Below are 23,542 nucleotides of genomic sequence, written 5' to 3' on the forward strand. Positions count from 1 at the left end.
AGCGCACATGCACACACACACACATACACAATGCAGGTGTGGGGCCCCATCTTACACTGTCTGAATACCTAATGATGTTTCTTAAAAATCAGTACTAGATGACAGGTATCCTAGGTGATTCTAACCAACTGAAACTTGAACTACTGTTCAATTTGAAGGTTCAGGAGCTAGCAAAAGGAAGGACTAGATCAAGCTCCCTATAGCAGTTTTCATATCCTTGAAACTGTTGACATATTATCACTGGACAGTTTGTTATTGTGGAGGGCTGTCTCTATGAGCAGAATATTTAGCAGCATCTCTGGATTCTTCCCATTGTCTGCTAATTGTTTCAAAGAAAAATGTCTCCCAACATTGAACTTCATCCCCTAGCAAGCAAAATAGCCTGGACTGAGAATCAGAACCATTAATTTGATTTGAGGATTCTGGTATAAGCACATTTCCAGTCTAAGGATCAGAAGCAGGAGAATACATTCTGGACAAGGGGAAAGAGGAATGTTAAGGCTAGACTTCTAGCAAGAGCTCCTAGTAAAAAATTATACTAGTATCTAGCTACCTTAATATAGAAGGGATATTAACTCTAACTTGGTGACAGATGAAATATGAAAGGCAGAATTGGCAGTATACACCTGGCCTTAATCTTAGTTGTATCATGGATTCAACATGAACTTTCAGAAATATTCAGATGTCAGTGCCAACTTCAGCTATGAATCATAATTTCCTATGCTGAAATCCAGACATCTGATAACAACCTAGATTTGGAACATTCTCTACAATCAGATAACATCCTGAATACCATGTTTAGGAACTCAGAAAGACAGGTATCAGAAAATGCTTAGTGTCTGAACTTTTATGGTAGTTCCCACTGCATCCCATCCATGAGGATGAATCATATACATATCCAATTTGGTTAAACTGTTCTAATGATTGAACTTCCCCAATATTACTCTTCCACCTCTGTTCTGAGCCTACTTGCTCCTTTCTGGTTTTCCTTTTCATCTCATTGCCTAGATGACTTAATTTCCATATATCCCCCATAATCTTAAGAGTTATTTGAACTATCTGTGTTTTGGGCACTATTTAAGAGGGAGGATGAGGGTCTGGGTGGTATAGCTTAGTAATAGAGTGCTTGTCTAGCAGGAGCAAATTCCTGGGTTCCATCCTCAGTGCAAACAAAAGGAATTAAACAAAACCAAGAGGGACAAACAAAGCCTTGTAGATGGTTTGACTTAACAGTTTCTAACTTCCTTTTAAATTGTGTGGATTGTGTGGTGTAAACAGAGCAACAAGATAAAGTCTAGGAGTCACACTGGAATCATCAGCTTCTGAGATGTTTCTGACTAGACTCTTCATGACAGGTAATAATAATAAAAAAAATCCACAAAGAATCCTCATAAGTCTTGATTTAAGTTCCACATTAAGGCAAGAACTCTGTATAAGCAGATCCACCATATACTTTATTCAGAAAAAAGAAAAACAATAAAGGGAAACAAAAACCAATATCTTCATCATTTGCAGTATCTATCAGCTTTCAATTTGGCTCTCCTGTATGAGACAAATAAAAAGTTAACCAATTTAAGACATACCACACATACTCATTTGCTATAAAACAGGAAACTCATACTTAGGAATTATGTTTAAGTTTGGTTACTATATTACCACAGTTACATTAAACATTTTATTAAGATTTCACTTTTGTACTTTTTAAAATTTTTTACATTTTTTTCTTTATTGTCAAAGTGAAGTAGAGGGGTTACAGTTTCATATGTAAGGCAATGAGTACATTTCTTATCCAACTTGTTACCTCCTTTCTCATTTTCCCCCTCGCCTCCCCTCCCCACTTTGTTTTTTTATATAAAATGGATTCTAGTCTTATGAAACTTGCATCCTAGCAAATGTTGACTAAGGCCCTTTTCAATTCACAAGAGTAATGTAATTATGAAAGTAAGATTGTCCTAAAGGCAACAATTATGTATTTTATTAAGCAAATGGTTCTATTTCAGAATCCATACCCTGGTTATATTTCACAGCATCTTAAAATTCCTTTCTTTTCTTTTTTTTTGTTGATCACAGGGCTTGAACTCTGGGCCTAGGCACTATCCCTGAGGTCCTCAGCTCAAGACTAGCAATCTACCACTTGAGCCACAGGGATACTTCTGGTTTTCTGGTGGTTAAATGGAGATAAATAGTCTCACTGGGGCTGGGGATATGGCCTAGTGGCAAAAGTGCTTGTCTCGTATACATGAAGCCTTGGGTTCAATTCCCCAGCACCACATATACAGAAAATGGCCAGAAGTGGCGCTGTGGCTCAAGTGTCAGAGTGCTAGCCTTGAGCAAAAAGAAGCCAGGGACAGTGCTCAGGCCCTGAGTCCAAGGCCCAGGACGGGACAAAAAAAAAAAAAAATAGTCTCACTGACTTTCCTGCCCAGGCAGGCTTTGAACCGTGACCCTCAGATCTCAGCCTCCTGAGCAGGTAGGATTATAGGCATGGGCCAACAGTGCCAGGCTGATTTCTTAGAATTAGATACATATTAATTGCCCAGGTAGAAAAAACTTATACCAATTACTGAATTTGGGCTAATAACTCTACTATCTAAACAATAAGAAATATACGCTCAAAACCTTTATTAGATAATGTAAAGGTAACAGTAACTTTACAACACAAGACCTGAGTAAAAGATTATTATTTTTCAATCTTGCACTCTTAATTAAATAGCTATAGGCTAATACTCTTGCCTATTTTCTAGGTTGTAAACATAGCTATTATTTAAATAGGAATAGTGCTAAATAAATATTAATAATGTGTCATGATAAATACCCTACACACTTTCAATTCTAAACTTAAAATGTCTCAATTTCACTTATTATTATTTTTGCCAGTCCTGGGGCTTGAACTCAGAGGCTGGGCACTGTCCCTGAGCTTCTTTTTCTCAAGGCTAGCATTCTACCACTTGAGCCACAGAGCCACTTCTGGCTTTTTCTGTTTATGTGGTGCAGAGGAATCGAACCTAGGGCTTCATTCATGCTAGGCAAGCACTCTACCGCTAAGCCACATTCCCAACCCCTCTCTGTGCTTTGAGCACAAAATCTCAGGGATAGTGTCCAGGACAAGAAAGAAAAGACGAGAGGAGAAAGGAGGGGAGGGGAGAACAAGGGGAAGGGAGGGGAAGGGAGGAGGAGAGAGAAGGAAAAGAAAAGACACAAAAGCTGTGTGGCAGTGTTTTTCACCTGTAATCCTAGCTACTAAGGAAGCTGAGATTTGAGGATAGAGGTTCAAAGCCAGCTTAGGCAGGTAAGTCCAAGAGATTCTTATCTCCAACTAAACATCAAAAAGCTGAAGTAGAGCTGTGGCTCATGGGGAAGAGCAAAAACAAACTAACAACAACAAAAACAAAAACAAATAAGGACAGCACTCAGGCCCCAGGATGCACATATGGACATACATACACAAGAACACAGGTTTATAAATGATTTTAATTGCTTGGATTAACAAAATGGTTGGTATTATGTAAATATGTACTTACCTGTCCAGAAGTGTCTCATGCAAAAATCCATCTTTCCGAGCCTTTTTGAGAATTTTATTATCTTCCTTACTTATTTTAAGTTTATGATCTTGGAAACTTTGAAATTTCTTTCTGTAAAGAAAATCGAAAAAAAAACCTTAACCTTTGATTTTACATTTTTAATGAAATAACAAAAATGGTTATGTTTCTTCACTCAAAAATAATGCATTTCTTTAATAATTTACATCTTTTCAACTGCAAAATCATTTTTTTTTTTTGACCCACCAAGGAAGTTGTTACTTGGGTAACTGCAAAGCCCCATTCAAGCAGTAAATGCTGGCTGAAGTCCTCTGTGTCCTGAACATGAAAACAGCCTGAGTGGCCAAATATAGCAATTTTAAGAACTGACCAATATAAGTAACTGGCTTTAAGAGCTAGGTAGGAAAATGAGGAAAATAAAATCTGGAGAAAAGGATTCAGTGCAATGCTTTGTCCCAGGGTCTCCAATAGGCTTCCTCTTCCTTTTATTTGACTTAAAAATTACTTTCACTATTTATTTGTGAGTCTAAAGGAGAAGATTACATACACATAATTGATTTCACACTGTTTCACATTTCCTTTGTCTTCTTCTGGAATGTCATCTTTTTTCTTTTTTTCTCTCTCAGCACAGGATCTAATCTGGATATGGGAGATAAGAACCCAACAGGTTACCTATTTCTTTTCCCCTCTTCATTCTACTTGTAAAGTATATTCTAGGTGATCTCCTAAGAAGAAAGTTTAACTTAGAAATTAGATTCAGAAAAAAGCGCTGGACCTTTTTCTTATTTCATTTATAATTTATATAAAGAATTGCCATTATTTATATAAAAACACTGAAGAAAAAAATCATTTGAAAACATTAGAGATCAGACCTTAATAAGGCATTTCATTATGACATTTTCACATATGTATCTTCTTTACTATACCCAGATGAAAGACTTTCACAAAAGTCTCCGATTAAAACAAGTGAGATTCTATGGAGGGTCAAAGGCTGTTTATCTATAAAGTTATGCTAATAATAGTTACCTCATTGTAATTAGAAATGACAATGCATATTATCAAATTTAAGAGTGTAGCTAGTTTGTAATTGAAAATTATGACTAACATTTTCTTTTCAAGGTACTAAAAAAGAATGTCCAAATTAAAAAATTATGTAAGTAGATAGAATATTATCAATATTAGAACATCTAGGTAGGACTGGCCTTGTGGCAAGAGTGCTTGTCTCATATACATGAAGCCCTGGGTTCAATTCTCCAGCACCACATATACAGAAAATGGCCAGAAGTGGCGCTGTGGCTCAAGTGGCAGAGTGGTAGCCTTGAGCAATAAAAGAAGCCAGGGACAGTGCTCAGGCCCTGAGTCCAAGCCCCAGGACTGGCCAAAAAAACCCCACCAAAAACAACAAAAAACCCCACCTCATTCTAGAACAGCTAGGTATCACTAAAAAATCAAGGGGATTTTATAATCTCAAAAACATTAAGCCTTCATCAAGTCCAGTTAACTACCTGATTTGGGTAAGTTAGTTACCTTGCAACTGAGAACTTTACCTCATTGATATGTGTCTACAATTTGTAAAATCAAGCAAAAGAATCCTTTTCTGGATTAAAGAACTTTTATTTCCACTCCAGTGAAAAATATGAAATTAAAAACTAAATAATTGTTTTGGCAACGATATGTCAGTATCTTCATAGTAAGATATGTAGTTATTTGTAAAAAGAAATAAAATGTAAGGGCTAAAATACTAGAAATTTTGCTCTGACTTTTATGGTTTGTACACCAGGTGCTTAGATATATGTGCTCAGATATATGATGTATATAACAAACAAGCAAACAAAACAAAATAGTAGCCGTGTGTGTGTGTGTGTGTGTGTGTGTGTGTGTGTGTGTACTGAATGGGGCTTGAACTCAGGGCCTTTTTCTTGCTTGGCTTCTTTGCTCCAAGCTGGTGCGCTACCACTTGAGCCCTCTTCTACTTCCATAACTGGAGATAAATCTTGAGGATTTGTCTGCTTGGGCTGGTTTTGAGCCATGATCTCAGCCTGTTGAGTAATTAGGATTACAGGCCTGAACCACACTGGCACCCAGTTCTTAGTTACCTTTGTATTCATGTTGGTGTGAGTATAATTTAGTAAAATCTTTAGTAAAACCTTTATATAAGACAATGTGGTAGAATCTAGTAAAATCACAAGTGCACAAGCCCCTTGACCATTAATTCAGTTTTTGAGAATTTGTCTTCAGATATGAATTAGTACAGATTCAAATGTACTACAACAGTTTGTAACGACAAAGAAAACAACCTAAATTTCCACTATATAAAGACTAATTAAAGGTTTATTGCTAAAGTAAAATACTATGTAGCATTTAAAAGGGGTCTATGTGCATCATACACCTGTAATCCCAGCTACTGAGAAGGTAGAGTCCGGAGAATTCAGGACAACCTGGACAGAAGAAAGTACAAACAAAGAGGCTAGGAGAATGGCTCAAGTGGCTGACTGCTTGCCAAGCATGCACTGGGTTCAATCTCTAGTACAGGAATAAAAGAAGAGGAAGAGGAAAACTTTGCACACATATACTGACAGGAAAAGATCAATATTAAAATACAACATTAAGGAAAAAGAAAATTACAAAAATATTCAAATGTTTATAAGGAAATTTTATGAAGTTATTACAAAAAAACTAAGGGAAGCTGGGTGCTGGTGGCTCATGCCTATAATCCTAGCTATTCAGGAGGCTGATATCTGAGGAGCACGATTTGAAGCCAGCCCAGGCAGGAAAGTCTGTGAGACTCTTATCTCCAATAAACTACTCAAAAAAGCCAGAAGTGATGTAGCTCCCAGGCACTGGCAAAAACAAAAAAACTGGAGAAGAAACAACATCACCCAAACAAAAACCCCAAGTAGGTGAGAAATAGGGACATGGTAGAAAGCATAGATGAATAGCATGCAGGGAAGATACATGTCTTTAAAAAATAAATTTTAAGATGCAGGAAAGCCTTTAGAATGCATATGGAGCTACTCAGAAAATGCTGTATCAATAAATGAAGTCAATCATAAGGTAGCTGTATTTCTCAACAACATTGTTCAAATCAGCTCTCAGTTACTAGTTATTAAAAAATCAGAGCATGTTCATTTTATCTGTCTTTGGTAGGGTACTGGAGGTACAGAAATGGAGAGACAAAGGGTGAACAAATGAAGTAATGGTACTCACTAGACTTGGTTGAAAATGTACTATGTAATTTGTGGGTGGGGACAGGAAAGAAAAACTGGGAGACAAGAGTAGGGGTGACACTGTTCAAAAAGAAATGTACTCTTTATTTGACATATGTAACTGTAACCCCTCTGTATATCACCTTTATAATAACAATTTTTAAAAAACCCACAAAAATCATGGAATATCACATTATAAAAATTAGAATTTTTAAGTGACTAATGTTTTACGTGACATATATCATTCTTCAAGGAAATGTCATGATTACCTTTATCATTTCTTCTTCTCCTGCTGTTTTACTCTTTGCTTCTATATCACCTGCTTCATTGCATCTAATAAAGCAGCTATTTGAGGCTAATAAAGCCATTTTCCCCTAGTAAAACAAATAGCAAAAAGGGGGCTATGAGAATACCTGCGGAAGAAAACTTCAGATGAATTTTTTTCCCCAAATGGTAAAATCCAGAAGAATTTATAGTAAACCTAGAAATATAAGAACATGCATAAAAGAAAACCAAGCCACTTATATCTTATGTACAAATATCAAAATAATTTTGTGTATATTCTTCTAATAGAATTTCTCTAAAAGATTTATATAGCTGGTTTAGTTCAGTTTAATATTGGTTTAAAGATAATAAAAAGTATGACAAAAGCACTGGTAAAGAGCTTTTCTTTTAAAAAAGTAAAAGTCAAGAGTGGTAAATGTCAAGTCTGTACTACCAGCTTCTCAGAAAGCAAAGACTGGGAGGACCTCCCAAGCTAATCCTGGCAAAAACTTGGGAGACTCCATCTCCACAGTAGTTGGGTGTGGTGGTGTAGGCACCTGTCATTCCAGTTATGCATACATGTGGGAAGTATAATTAGGAGATTTGCTGCTCAGGCCTGCTTATGCAAAAGTTGAGACCCTATTCCAAAATAAGCAAAAAGTCCTAGTGGTATGGCTCACATAGTAGACTATGGACCTAGTAAGCACAAAGCCCTGACTTCAAATTCTAACAAATATAAATGAATGACACTAAAGACTGCCTAATATATAAACATTTAGCAAACTATTACTGTAAGTAAAAGCTGGTCTTTGGTGGCTCTGAATTTAAGAATATCTGGAGGACTTTTGCACCCAGAATGTTATATTCTTTAAGTTGACTAAACAACCATTAAAAGTAGATGTTTTACACTGATTTCTAAATGTGGGTAGATTCTCTACCACCTCTGAGTCACAGGCCAAGCCCTATACTTATTCCTCTTAAATAAAACTTTGAAAACTCATCTTGTGAATTTATACATGTGACTATGAAAACATGCTTTCATTGACTAGTCAAGATTTTCTGTTAAGCTGACAGGAAGCTTTTACAATAATAGCACTTACATCCTGAAAGACTGGTTCCCACTGTTCTCTTGGTCCAATTGCATCTGAACGCCCAACAACAAGTCCATCTGAATTTATACCAAGATATTTTCCATAGCCAGATTTCAGGGCAATTCTTTAGATTAATAAGATAGATAAATGTTAAAAAATTAGAATGAACATTAAATGTAGAACATAAACAGTATGTGGTCTATGCATGTATGTATGTCTATATGTACTGGGTACATGTATACACGTTTAGCATTCTCAACTCAAATATGGCTAGTTGCTGCCCTCCATTCTATACATACAGTATAAATCTTGTTTATTTTTAGTGCTGGTCCTGGGACTTGAACTCAGGGTCAGGGCACACTGTTCCTGAGCATTTTTTTCTCAGTGTTAGCATCTTACAACTTGAGCCATAGCTCTACTTCTGCCTTTTTGTTGTTAACTAGAGATAAGTGTCTCAGATATTTCCTGTCTGTGCTGGCTTCAAACAGTAATCCTCAGATCTCATCCTCTTGAGTAGCTGAGATTTATAGGCATAAGCCACTGGCACTTGGCTTTATGTTTTGCATTTTACTATACACATTATAGCTTACATTTTATACATACATATGTATGTGTATATATAAAATATATAGTGTCTCAAAGGAAACATTTTCCAAATGTTAGTCTTCATGAATGCTTTAATAGATGCAAATTTTCTATTACAGTTGTATTAAAATTTACCTTTTCTAACATTATAAAAAATCCTATTGGTATCTTCTTTTCTTTATGTAAAATTGCTTATCTTTGGAAGACATTCCAAAAAAGGAAAAAAGGAAATCATTGAACTGAAGAGTGTCAACTTTTTTTTTTTTTGGATTGTAGGGTGGCCTACAATCAAGCCACAGGGGTCATCTAGAATGATATCAACTTCATCATTATCATTATAATCATCATCATCATCATAATTATTGTCAGTTGTGGGGCTTCAAGTCAGGGCCTAGACACTGTTCCCAAGCTCTTTGGCTCAAGGCAAGAGCTCTACACCTCTTTGAGACACAGCTCCACTTGCAGTTTTCAGGTGGTTAATTGGAGAGAAGAATCTCATGGACTTTCCTGCTTGGCTTCCATTGCGATCCTCAGATCTCAGCTTCGGAGTAGTTAGTATTACAGGCGTGAGCCACCAGCACCCAGCTTGGTATCAACTTTAAAGCTGTTACAGTGTTTTTTCCAGAAAAAAAACTGAAAACAACTTATATTCTCATTCCAAATTATGGGAGACTTGTTTAGTGCTGGGGATGGAACCAGAAACTATGCATTTTATATAAACATTCGGCTACTGAGTTACACCCTAAGCCAGATGTTATTTATTTTCAGTTAGAAATTGACATTAATTTCTAAATTATAAAAAATGATATAACTTGCTTATACTTTCTCCAGAATAAACCACAATGAAACTCTACATTTCAGACTTATTGATCAGAAAATCCTGATTATATGCAGAAAAATCCAGAGAGGCAAAGTTTACATCTTCTCTCATTCACCAAAATTAACATGTTTTCCTCAAGCTATAGAAAGGAAACATGAAAAATTCTGAAACACCATGGAATGATGCAGTTTTTTCAAAATACTTATTTTCTTAATTGTCAAATCAATTTTTTTTTTTTTCAGTCCTGGGCCTTGGACTCAGGGCCTGAGCACTGTCCCTGGCTTCTTTTTGCTCAAGGCTAGCACTTTGCCACTTGAGTCACAGCGCCACTTCTGGCCATTTTCTGTATATGTGGTGCTGGGGAATCGAACCCAGGGCTTCATGTATACGAGGCAAGCGCTCTTGCCACTAGGCTATATCCCCAGCCCTCGAATCAATTTTTTAAAGGATTATCCTAACAGAGGGTCACAATAGCTCAGTAGCTATGTACATATAAACACATAAGATGATACTAAGTGAAATGAACTCCAAGTTATGGAAACAAGTGATTTACCACTGTTGTTATTTTCAACATACCATGTGAAATAATGTCCTTGTTCTTTTGTCTTTCTTTCCCAGGGCTTATTAAACTCTGATGTCACTGTAACTGATTTTGGTACCCTGGATATTATATATATATATATGTTTATATATATATATTTATATATATATGTTTATATATGTTATATATATATGTATTGGAACTAGGGAAGGGAAAGTGAATATCAAAATCAAGAGACAAAGGATAAAAAGACAAACCAATGCAACAGCAATACTTACAAAACTATATGGTATAAACCAACTGCACAACTTATGGGAAATGGTGAGTGGGGAGGTGGGGGGAAAACGAGGGAGGAGGTAACAAGTTGGATAAGAAAGGTACACACTGCCTATGTATGAAACTGTAACCCCTCTGTACATCACTCTGACAATAAATGAAAAAAAAGAGAAGGTTTTTAAATCATGGATATTTTGAGGACATTAACCCTTTAAAATACTCAGAAATATAGTATGGAAAAACAGTATTTTATTTAATTACCACTGTTTATGAAAATGATAATCACATGCATCCCTCTATTTTTTTCCCTGAGACAGAATTTTGTTCTATAGTCTACCTGACTTGTACTTACTATGCAACCCATGCTAGTTTTGAATTTACAACCCTCCTTCCTCAGCCCAGGATCATAGGTGTGTATGTGTATAACTGCACCTGGCTTGTCTTCACAGGGGCCGGAACTCAGGGGCTGGGTGCTGTCCCTTAATTTTTTAGTTCAAATCCGTTACTCTGCCACTTGAGTCACAGATCCACTTCCAGTATACAGTACTGGCAGGAATCATAAGCCATACTTTCTACAGGTTGAGTATCTTTAATCTGAAAATCTGGAACATTCCAAAATCCAAAACTTTTTATAAGTATAGACATAAGATCACATATACAAAATTCCACATCTAATTTTATGTGATGACAGATCAGAGCCAAAATGTAGGCAAACTAAAAGTTGTATAAGATTATCTTTAGCCTATGTATACAAGGTATATAAAACATAAAATGAATTTTATGGTTACCGGTGTGTCTTCTTGCTAAGATATTTGAGCATAAATGTATAAATATACCAAAATCCAATAAAATCAGAAATCCGTATTAGTTTTGGTCCCAAGTATTTTGAATAAGGGATACTCATACTGTATCATATTAGGCATATAAATAACACATTACAAAATTACAAAATTGTTTTGCATCTTAAATTTACTTGTGAATTTCCTTTTTTTTTGAGATAGGGTTTGGCCACTTAATTCTAGGTAGGTAATCTTTGAATTCTGACTCTCCCATTTCAGCCTGTTAGATGCTGGATCACAGCTGTGCACCATGCTATATGTAGCTACCCAGAGTTTTCTAATGAATGAACTTAAATTTATGTGGGCCACTGGTGGCTCAGACCTTTAATCCCAGTTCTCAGGAGACTGAAATCTGAGGATTGAGATTTGAAGCCAGTCTGGGCAGAAATGCCCATGAGAAGACTTTTATTCCCAATTAACTGCTACACACACACACACACACACACACGCACGCACGCACGCCAGAGAAAAAGAAATCAAATTTAAAAAGTGGCTCAAGTGGTAGAGTGCTAGCCTTGAGCAAAAAGAAGCCAGGGACAGTGCACAGGCCCTGAGTTCAAGCCCCAGGACTGGCAAAACACAAAACAAAACAAAACAAACAAACAAAAAAGTTACTGATTATAGTTCAACTATTGCTTACCTGGAATCAGACAATTTGACAGCAGTAAACTGCTCAGGAGGGCTAGGACCTTCATCAACTACAGGAAAAAATATTGAAAAATTTTGATGTTTCTTATATTTATAAAAATGTTCTGCTTTAAAGTAGGTATTTTCCCCCCTACAATTAAATGAAAGACTATAAAATATTTGGACACAATTACAATATAATATTCATAATCATAAGACTTATTTGCTTATATATTATTGCATGGCTAATTTTACATATTTTCTAACATAGCTTGTAAGTTAGAATGACACTTATTTAGTCAGATATTTCTCTTTGTGATTTACCACTTTTTTTCCCTCTTGAGGAAAGGGCTTGCCATGCAGTCTAAACTGGCCTTTAACCTGCTGTGTTGTCTAGGCTGATCCTAAATTCCTGATCCTCTTGCTTCAGTCTCCCAAGTGCTGTAATAAACACATAATTTAATACTTGAAATAAATATTACTTTTTTTTTTGGCCAGTCCTGGGGACTGCACTCAGGGCCTGAGCACTGTCCCTGGCTTCTTTTTGCTCAAGGCTAGCACTCTGCCACTTGAGCCACAGTGCCACTTCTGGCCATTTTCTATATATGTGGTGCTGGGGAATCAAACCCAGGGCCTCGTGTATATGAGGCAGGCACTCTTGCCACTAGGCCATATCCCCAGCCCTTGAAATAAATATTAAATGCTTTATTTATTTAAGGGATGACCATTATGATCAAGTGATACGTTTTTTTTTTTAAACTTCTAATTACTTTAGAGCTCATTAGTGCTTCTCCTGAATTAGACAATGAGAAAATGATGTTAACTAAACCCAGGTTACTTTTGGCTAAAGGTCTGAAGAAAACAAATTCAAATTTCTGTCTCAATAAGGCTCTCCTTTTCTGTTCTACTCATCTGGCCTAATAACTGGTTAAGGAAGGTGAAAAGTGGAAAGGTCTGATGCAATAATTCCATTCATTTGGAATGTACTTGAGACTAATTAGAATTTGGCTTCTGTGCACGAACATCATAAAATTTTCACTTTACAGGGCCTCTCCTATGTGTTGTTTCCATCAGATACAAACCTCCTTTATGTGGTGCTCCCAGTGTAAAAAGACCATTGTCAAGTGCATGAATGTAGGTTCCTTTATCCATTTCAATGGCAATGGTTCCTGAAATTTCACCAAAGTTGGATACTGTCCACCAGATGCCTAAAAAAGAAAATATTTAAAATTTAAATTTTCTCAAGTTTTGTCACTACTATTATAAGTTATTTTTAAAAGCTTTTATTGTGGTTTTAAGAAATAACACAGAAAGTTCATTTATCCCCCTTTTCACTTTCTCCTAATGGAAACATCTTGCCTAAATATCAAACACTGTCGAAGCTAGAAAACTGATACTGCTGTAATCTATGAAACTTTTAGATTTCAACAATTATATATTATTTGTCTGCATGAGGAAAGACTGAGGTGATTACCATCAGAGACAAGCTTAAATTTTTAAAAAAACATGCAAAGATATAAAACTGATAACACAGAACAGTTTCTATTATTCCAGACCCTAACCATCGTCCATGCACCCTTTCCAGTATCACTATTATAAACTGTTTCTTAAGTGACCTTGCAGAAAAGTACTTTCTAGCACATACAGCAAGTTTTCCTCAGTGGATGCCTGAACCTATAGCCAATATCAGATCTTATATATGCTATTTTTTCCTACACATATATTCTTATGATAAAACTTCTCTTATAAATTAGGCACACTAAACGGTTATCATGAATAAAATAGAGTATGAAATAACACACATTAAATTATATGGATGTGGTCTCTCTTAACATAACTTGTCCTTTATATCTTCTCACTAAAAGGAAGTATTTTATAGCTTCTTTTTGACATATCCAAATTACTCTTGTGCTTTGGGACTATGATTAAGTAAAAGAACTCACACTGTAATAATCTCACAGCATCTAATCTCTTAATTCAATTGGGTACATGACTCAAACAGATGAGTATATACAATGGGCAAAGGGACAATTCACATTCTGCTTGAAGAATGAGAGTTTTGAGCATGCTACACAGATGATGCATACTTTCAAAACACACTGCTTATTTGTAGAAATCTTCCATTTAAAATTTTCAGACCACAATTGGCGACAGGTAACTGAAACTGTGGAAAGGGAAATGGAAAGTTAGAGGGAGTTACTGTAGACTTAACTATGATTTTAAACTATAATTTTAGAGTAGAAAAACATGAGTAGAGTGAGGTCTATGAACACTTATGTCTAACCAAAAATTCCAATTGACTTAACAATCACTTAAAAAGTGTATTTTAACAGAAAAAGGTCTCAAATCTTCACTTGAATTGTAGATTACCTAGAATAGAAACCAACAATCAGTCACTGGGTGTCAGATAATATTAAGGAATTCTTGTTAATTCTGCAATATCTGATAATGGCAAACTTGTATAAAAAAAGTACAAAACAAAGGGAAGGAGAACCTGACATGCATGATATATCACAGTATCTACAAAAAAAATTATATAAACGAAACTTTTTGTACAACTGGAAAAAATTATAATTACTAATATTGAAGAGTATGGGTACATGAAAGATTAATTATAGTTTAATTATTGAGTAGTAATACATTATAATCATAGTAGTAATTATATAATTATAATTGAGTTGACTCATTAATTGACTTATTCAGATTTTGTATTAAGTTTTGAAATTTCCATTATGAAAGTTTTTTAAAAAACCAAGTAAATACTATTCAAAGCTATTTAGTAAAATATCTTAGGTTTATAGTTATTAAACTATTAGTAAAATACTAACTATAATGAACTACAATTAATAAAAATGCATCAGGACTTAAAAGGGCATTTTGTAATTGAAGGGATGAGTAGGATTGGGAAGAATAGGAGAGAATGGAACAGGTGATATTAAAATGCAGTGTACTCACAAATTAACATGTTGAATTGAAAACCTTTTGTATACTACTTGAATACAAAAAAAGCTAAAAAAAGAGGCAATATAAAAAAGTAGAAAAATTCGAATTCATAAAAATTAACAATTTTAGTGCATCAGACCACTTTTTAAAAAGCAACCCACAAAATGGAGACTTGGAAATCATATACATGGTAAACGATCAATAGCCAGCATACATGACATTCCAAAATAACAACACATTTATAAGTGGAATTGAAACATAAAAACCCATAAAAATGTTTAACATCATTACACATTAAGGAAATGAAAATCCAAACCATAATGAAAAAGAAACAAGAAAAATATATTGTACATAAAACTATGTGGCATCCTAAAAAGTGTAAGTTTAATTAAAGCTAGGAATTTTATGTTAAAAAAAAAGGTACCTCTTACTGTGATAAAACAAAATAAAGCAAAACAGAAAAACAGTTTTGGTGACGATATGGAAAAATTATAATCCTTATGCACTGCTGACAGAAATGTAAAATGGCATGTAGAGCCCTCTACAGAAAAACAGGTCAATAAACAGAGCAGTGATTCTTCTGGATATATAACCAGAAGCACTGTAAGCAGACCATGAAGTAGTATATACATGTTCATAGCAGCGAAAGCTAGAAAGTTTGCAGCTCCAGCTCTGATGCAGCTGGTGGGGAAGGAGAAGCAGAAGCCTGCTTACAAGGTAAGCTTGGTAGCCTCTGCAATGGAGTGGTAAATCTTGTTTCTGGCCACATTCACACCTCCCTCCCTTAAACCATTTTGTTAGGAGAGCCTTCTGCTTGAGACTGAGGTACAGGAGGTTCAAATTACAAGAGCTGAGCACAAGCAAACTCAAACAAACAAACTCAACCCAGGCAGGTCTTAAGATATAAAGAGGCTCTGAAAATAAAGAAACAACTTGTCATCCATCAGCCCCTTTCTGTGACACCCAGCCATTGTCCTAGAGGCTGAAAGCCACCAAAGGTGAGTTGGGCTCCCTTCTCAGTGTGAGCAACTGCAACTTTACTACCTAAGGGTCATTTTAGGAAGCAAAAATAAATTTAAAAAAATAAATTAAAAAAATCTAGCTACTGCTCAAAGAGCTCCAATCACAGAGTGATTCCTTAACTTTGCCAGCAACCAAGGAAGGCCTGGAAAGTAAGGAACATTTGGTGATGAGAAGGGCTGGGACATCCAGCCAGTGCTCAGGTGGCAGATGGCTATTAGAGATGATCACACAGAGAGAGTTATAACAGGGCTCCAAAGTTGGCAGCCCCCCTCAGCAACTTCATTACTGCAGCCCATTAAAAAAAACAAAGGACTTAGCCTCAGGTGGGAGACAATTCAGATTAGATGATTACTAATACTCGGAGGCTGAAGAATATTTAGGGAATCTGGACTTCTGCAACAGCCAGCCACTTTAAGGCCCGCAAGCAGAGAGATTTTGAATCAGGCAAGCTGAGGGCTCTTGACCAGAGCTAGAGAAGTAGCTGGCAGCCTCACCTTGCTAATGAAAGCAGTTTCCTTCCCTGATGGACACTTCAGAAGAAAGGGCCCTTGCCTTGGCTGCTGGAATGCTCAGACTGTAGGACCTGCCTGCAAGACCAGTCTACATTAGCTCCTAGTAAGCAGCTAGGAAGGGCTAGAGACTGAGCTGCAGCTTAAGGGCTTGGAAACAAGGAACAACAGCCTAGTGGTGGAAAGAGAGGGGTCAAGATGGAGATGCAAGTTGAGAATTCAAAGCAGCAACAAAAACTCAGGCAGTGAAGGTTTGGGAGGTTGGTGACCTCACTTTTCCTGAAGGTCACAGCATCAAGCCCATACCTGTTAAAGTGCTCAGCATCTGAGGCTATCTCATGCTACAGAGGTTTGCTACCAGGCAAGTCTCAAAACTCCAGGAGTGGGACTTGGGACTCACATCATACCACATAGCACCAGCCTCACCAGAGTGATCAGCTCTGATGGGCAGGATCTGAAAAGATGGGAAACCTGTAAGTGGAGCACATAAATCCCTTAGTTTCCCACCATGAAGAACTCAGTGATTTACTTGTTCCCCATTGTCAGACACATTGGGAGAACACCCTATAAACACAGCAGGCCATTAAAAAAGACTCAAAAAAGTAGGCCAGAAAAGAACTACCTCAACATCTATCTGCTGCCACAGAGGGCATAAACAGGAGGGTGTATGTAGCAAGTGGGAGACTGTGTGGCTCATAGAGTAAGAAGCAGCTGCCAGTACACAAAGAGGATAAAGTTCCAAGGTAGAAGCCGCATGAAAGTAGATAACTGACCTTTAACCAGACATGCCCTGAATTCACCAACCCAGTTAGTTTTCTTCCAACTGATCAGTGTTAGAGGAGCCAGGCACTGGTAGCTCATGCTTTTAATCTTAGCTACTCAGGAGGCTGAGATACGAGGATCATGGTTTGAAATGATACTCTATTTCCAATTAACTACCAAAAAGCTGGAAGTGGAACCCTGGCTCAAGTGGTAGAGTGCCAGCCTTGAGTGAAACAGCTAAGGGACAGCACCTAAGCTTAGTAGCAGCAGAAGACAAAAATAAAAGTAATGTTGGTGCTGGTGGCTCACACCTGCAATCCTAGCTACCCAGGAGGCTGAGATCTGAGGATCGTGGTTCAAAACAAGCCCGGTCAGGAAAGTCTCTGAGAGTTCTATCTTCAATTAACCACCAGAAAAAACTGGAAGTGGTGCTGTGGCTCAAAAGCCAATGCTGGTGAGGATTCAGGGAACACTTATATACTGTTGGTAGGAATATCAACTAGCATGGTGATGCTATGATTGGAAAACTTAGTTCTATTCAGGAATCTGCTTTTTTTCATGTTAATTTGATTAAGAAGTGTGTCACATCATACTTAGAAACCACAGTTCTTTGACTATCAAAAGATGTGCTTTCTCACAGTAACCATGGATCCTTTATTGAATTGCCATATTGACGTCATTTGAAAGATACTGATACATATAAAAAGCTTGAGCTTGAATAGCTCATTTCTTCCACCACACCTATCTGGTATTAAAGTAGGTACAACTACTTCTGAAGAGCTTCCTCTATACTATAGGGAGAGTTCTGAACTAAGCTGTAATTTTTTGGGGTCCTGTGAAGTATCATTTACAGTCTTTAGACTGTAGGGTAGTAGAATCCCTTCTAAAAAAATTAAAAAGTTGATGAATCTAATCCAGTATCTTTAGTGAGAGGTCTCTGCATTACGAAAGGAACAATGTGAATCTTGGCTGGAAATATGGTTTCAAGAGGTCCAGCACTTGCCTAGCAAGTTTGAAGTGCTGAGTTTAAACCCTAGACCACACAAAAAAGCAGAACATACATTTCTAGGTGACTTTCTGGTAGCTCATACCTGAAATTCTAGTTACTTGGGGTGAAAGCAGAACATACATTTCTAAGTGACCTTGTGGTAGCTCATACCAGTAATTCTAGTTGGGGCATGGAAATTAGGAAGATTGTAGTTTAAAGCCAGGCTATGCAAAAAGCTAATAAGATCTCTATCTCAATTAACAAGCCTACATGAAGTTGCACACTTGTAATACCAGCTATATGGGAGGTATAGATAAGAGGATTATGGTTGGAGGTCAGTCCTGGGCAAAAGTCTGAGCCTATCTGAAAAGTAAAAGGGAAAGGACTAGGGATATAGCTTGAATGTACAGTGCCTGCCTACAAGAGCAAGGCCTGAGTTGAAATGCCAATATATAGCATAAAGAGAAAAAGAAAGAGAAAAGTGAGGAGAGATAGACTATGCCCCTGTCCATTTTGTGAAACTAGTTATTACTGATAAATTGGGCCTAAAATTTACCTGGAAATAAGACTTAGTTAATTTTCAAAAAACAAGTATGAAACTAGTACTACCTGATATCAAAACTTTATGAAATTATAGTAAAAAAAAAACAAGTATATCAATGGAACAGAAAAATATTTCAGTAGGACAGAATGAGTCAAGATCATTTGAAGTCAATCTGATGACTTTAAACAGAGATACCAAGGCAGCTTGTTTGTTTGTTTATTTACTTAATTTTTTCCTCAATGCTGGGGATGAATTCGGGATCTTGTACATATTCTTCCACTGAGTAATATCCCCAGCTCTCCAAAACAGTTTAATAGAGAAGTGAAATATATTTAAGGAACAAACTCAACCCACGATACCTATTTCACAAAAGTTAATTTAAAATGGAAGAGAAGATCAAGATCTATCATCCATATAATTTTCTCTCTCTCACACACACACATCCACATACACAGAAAGACAGACAGAGACAGTGAGTGTTCTAGGGCTTGAACTCAGGACCTAAACACTGTGTCTGAGCTTTTTATGCTCAAGGCTAGCGCTCCCACCATTTGAGCCACACAGAGCTCTACTTCTGGCTTAATTGGAGGTAAGAGTCTTGTGAGTTTCCTATTCAGGCTGGCTTTAAGCTGTGCTCCTCAGAGCAGCTAGGATCACAGGTATGAGCCACTGGTGCCTGGTCTATGAAATTTTTTAAAGTTATATCTCTAAAAGGAAACATAGAATTTCTGTGTGACCTGCGATGAATAAAACACTGTTTAGGACAGAGAGATAAGGCAGTAACTATTAAAGAAAAAAAGACAAAGAGCTTTAGCTTTAAGAACTTCAGTTCAGTTCTCTACATGGTTACTGTATATGATTTTGGTACACTGGATACTGTACATATGCCTACCTGAACTAGGGAAGGGAAAGAAAAATGAGGGTGTAACAGATTTTACAAGAAATGTACTCACAGGGCTGGGGATATGGCCTAGTGGAAAGAGTGCTTGCCTGTATACATGAAGCCTTGGGTTCAATTACCAAGCACCACATATACAGAAAATGGCCAGAAGTGGCGCTGTGGCTCAAGTGGCAGAGTGCTAGCCTTGGGCAAAAAGAAGCCAGGGACAGTGCTCAGGCCCTGAGTGCAAGCCCCAGGACTGACAAAAAAAAAAAAGAAAAAAAAGAAAAAAAAGAAAAAAGAAATGTACTCACCTTGTCAATAAAAATTAATTAATAAAAAAAAGAACTTCAGTTCATCAAGAAAAATAAGGAAAATTAAAAGAAGCACTGAAGTAGGAGAAAGGGCTGATGTTGCTATCAACTGCTGGCAAGAATGCAGAGCAACAGGAACTTCCACTGCTTTCTGATTCTTGGTGGAACAGTAAAATGGTACATATACTTGGCAAACTTTTGGCAATTTCTACCACAAATAATTTTTCACCCAACTTTTTAACACAGACCATCCACATCTACATTATTACCACTGATAGTTTCTTAATTTTAGGATTGATTTGTTCTTTTAAAACACTGTGAGATTTCCCAGGATATAGCTTTTATGTTATTCCCTCTTTTTCTTTTTTTGAAACAAGTTCTCACTGTGTAACTCAAGTGGGCTAGAACTTGCTATGTAGCACAAACTGGCCTTCAATTCAAGTGTATCCTGTGTTAACTTCCAGGTATTGGGACCACAGGCTCAAGTTATCTATCTCTATGTTAGTTATTAAAGGAGCCAATTTACATCACTTCAAAATGTAACTTATCATAGTTTAAAACTGAGGATATTTGCTTTAAAATATAGATACAGTAAGGACAATAAATGAATAATTGGCTGTGTGTTTGAGACAGATGGTTTCTGGAACCAGTTAGAAGCTAGAAGCTACCTTGATGCTCCATTCTGTTTAATTAGAATTTCTATCCATTCCAGTTTTTACAAAACTATAATTTTTTATTGTGGTTATACTTCCCTTAAAGGCAAAATACTGACTTCTACAATTAAAATAAATGCACTTTAAAAAACTTGTAATAAAATATTTGGTTTTAGAATGCTCATTTATAGGTAGGCATATGGTTAGCATCTGACTACAAATGAGTCTAATGATGCCTACTCAGTCAGCCTTGCACATTGTTCTGATAATGAAGTGGTATCTACTATACTTGAAAAAGAGTGAATCTGCAACTATAAATGGTACTTAAGCACTTTAAAACAAATGAAAGTCAAAGCAGGAAAACACTTTATATGAGATCGATCTCAAATGTTTCTCTTAGAATAAAGGACTGATAGGACTTACCAACAATATCAAGTTGAGTTTCTTCATCTTCTTCTCTTTTTCTCTTCTTCTCTCTACTCTTTTTTTTCTTACTATAGGCAAAAAGCATACAGGATTAGATATAGTGTATTGATTTGTATATTAAATATCACTAGATGGAAGCTGACAAGTCTTGAGCTGTATCACTGTTCCATAAATGTAAATGATTTTTGATTATTTACAATGATTTAGAGTTCTGAAAGGTTCTTCTGCTTTTGTGTCCCTGTGTTAGTATGACTGCTTGGCCTTGAATTTTTGAACAAAACAATCTTTCTGTGAATCAAGTTGTCATTTGTAAAGCAAGGATAATACTGGTGCTAGTGACTCATGCCTGTAATTCTAGGCTGAGATCTGAGGATCATAGCTCAAAGCCAGTCTGCAGAGAAAAGTCTGATGAGATTCATCTCCAATTAGCCACCAAAAATCCGAAAGTAGAGCTGTGGCTCAAGTGGTAGAACACTAGCCTTGAGCAAAAAAGCTCAGAGACCATGTCCAGGCTTTGAATTCAAGCCCTAGGACCAGCACACACACAAAGAAAAGGATAACATAGTGCAACTGTTATAAGGATTAAGGGTTGATATGTATCAGTGTACAAAGCTGCTGAGAACGTAAAATGTCATAGGTAAAATGTCATAGTTTCTCAAAAAGTTAAACATGGAGTTATCATTAGGCCCAGTAATTCCACTCCTAAGTACATATTCCCCAGAGAAATGACTATATATTCCTGTGTGTGTGCATGCACGCACGTGTGTGTGTGTGTGTGTATGTGTATGCCAGTCCAGGGGATTGAACTCGGCATCTGGGCTCTGTCCCTGAGTCTCTCTGTGTTCAAGGCCAGCACTCTACCACTTGAACCACAGTGCCACTTCCAGCTTTTTCTGAGTAGTTTATTGGAGTTAAGAGTCTCATGGACTTTCCTGCCAGGGCTGGCTTTGAAGGGCAATCCTCAGATCTCAGCCTCCTGAGAACCTTGGATAACAGATGTGAGCTACTGGTGCCCCGCTGACAATATATTCTGACACTCTTAGGTGAGAACATTAATAACAGCATTATACCTAGTAGCCCAAAAGTGTAAATGACCCAAATATTCAGCAACTGATGAATGGGTAAAGAAAATGTCTTATCAACGAAATAACCAGAGAGGAATACTATTCAGTCATAAAATGAAGCAAGTACATTGCACAATAATATGAATGAACATCAAGTATATTATGCTAAGTAAAAGATGCCAAATACATATTGATGATTGACGTCAGGAACATATTGACGACTTGACTGACATGAAATATTCATAATAAGTAAATGCTTACAAAAATAGATTAGAATTTTGGTTAAAGGGTTAATGTTTGGTTAATGGGTTAAAATGTTGAGAAATAATGATGAGCATCAGGAATATACTAAAAGTAAGTAATTATATGCTTTTAGAAAGGTGAACTTAATGGTATATGAACAATAAATCTCAAATAAGAAAAAATCTACGGGGATTTTGAAAAAAAATACCAAAGTTGATTATAACACTTTATTCTTCTTTTGGTAAGTTGTGACAAATAAAAAAATAGTAAGTAAATAAATAAAACTCAGGTTTTATCTTATTATTATTTTGGGGGGGGGTGGGGTATTGTGGGGTAGGGAAAAGACGGACCCTATACAGGGGTGAAAAATTTCCCCAAAGAACACGTTAACGCTATGAACAGACTACCTCCATCGCCACCATAGATAGAGTCGGTGGGCCCAGGGGCAGGAGGCCATCACAGGCCACTAAGGTCCCCTTTTGGAGCCCGGAACCCAACCTCAGAGCCCTGGGTGCCCCCCCCCCCATAAGGCCCACGGCCCCCCTCGGGGCCCAGACGCCCCCCCTCAAGGCCCACGGCCCCTTCGTGGCCAGGTTCCCCCCCTCAAGGCCCACGGTTCCTCGGCGCCCGAACCCCTCTCAAGGCCCATGGCCCCCTCACCTCTTGGCCTTTGTGCCCTTAAGCACGAGCTTGGTGGACTTTACATATGAGTACTCGGCCATGCTGCCTAGACCTCCGTACGAAGAGCTGCGAGCTGACGTCAGATAAAATATCGAGGTAGGAACAGGAACGGAAGGCGCGAAACAACCGTGGCGTGCGAAGCCTGAACTCCCCCGTTACGCTTCGCTCTGGAACCTGCCTTTCCTACCTAACTACCGGCCTCCCAGAAGAAACCAAGCCACTCAGTTTCCTGTTTATAGTGTCGTCGCCGCGGGCGCTACGGCGGCTGCCGAGGGACTAACTACGCCCTCTTCATTGGTTCGTTGTGGAAGTCCCGGATGTGAGACCCCCTCCCCAGGAAACCCGGGCTACATGCGCCCTCTGGTGGACGCCGGAGTGAAACAGCACTTCGTGTCTCCTACCTTTGAGAAGGTTTCCTGCTAGATCTCTGGATGAACCAGAGGGTAAAGTGGGACTTTGCTCCCCAACCCCACGTCCCAGCTCCGCACAAAAGCTTGTCTTCCGCCCACCAACCGATCGACCAGCCGACCGACCGATCGGGTCTGAGTGTCTGGAGCAGCCAGCCTTGGGCCTCGGCAGCCGCGCTGATGGCAAGCTGTGGGTGCAGGTCCTGGCCCGAGGCAGGCTCTCCGGCCATTTCAATGCTATAATCGTGCCCTGCATTGTTCCATTAGGCACGAAGGGACTAGAATAATTATAATTCAGTACCCAAGCTCCCCTCAAA

At 37.6% G+C, this 23,542-nt stretch overlaps 1 protein-coding gene and 1 long non-coding RNA gene across 2 annotated transcripts; one reads left to right on the top strand and one right to left on the bottom strand.

Annotated features, from left to right (window-relative positions):
• Window positions 1–1,433: 1,433 nt before the first annotated feature.
• Window positions 1,434–23,024, bottom strand: Frg1 (FSHD region gene 1). Its single transcript, XM_048330722.1, has 9 exons — window positions 22,798–23,024; window positions 20,828–20,898; window positions 12,871–12,996; window positions 11,802–11,859; window positions 8,110–8,224; window positions 7,015–7,119; window positions 4,087–4,178; window positions 3,522–3,632; window positions 1,434–1,542 (listed from the first exon to the last, which is right to left on the bottom strand). The coding sequence occupies exons 1-9, from the start codon at window positions 22,857–22,859 to the stop codon at window positions 1,506–1,508; spliced, it is 777 nt and encodes a 258-aa protein (XP_048186679.1). The 5' UTR covers window positions 22,860–23,024; the 3' UTR covers window positions 1,434–1,505.
• On the top strand, window positions 4,617–5,867 carry LOC125339529. Its single transcript, XR_007208554.1, has 2 exons — window positions 4,617–4,730; window positions 4,974–5,867. It is a non-coding gene; the product is annotated as an uncharacterized LOC125339529 (long non-coding RNA).
• Window positions 23,025–23,542: the final 518 nt, after the last annotated feature.

This window comes from Perognathus longimembris, chromosome 21 (genome assembly GCF_023159225.1).
Source record: "Perognathus longimembris pacificus isolate PPM17 chromosome 21, ASM2315922v1, whole genome shotgun sequence".
Lineage (NCBI taxonomy): Eukaryota > Metazoa > Chordata > Mammalia > Rodentia > Heteromyidae > Perognathus > Perognathus longimembris.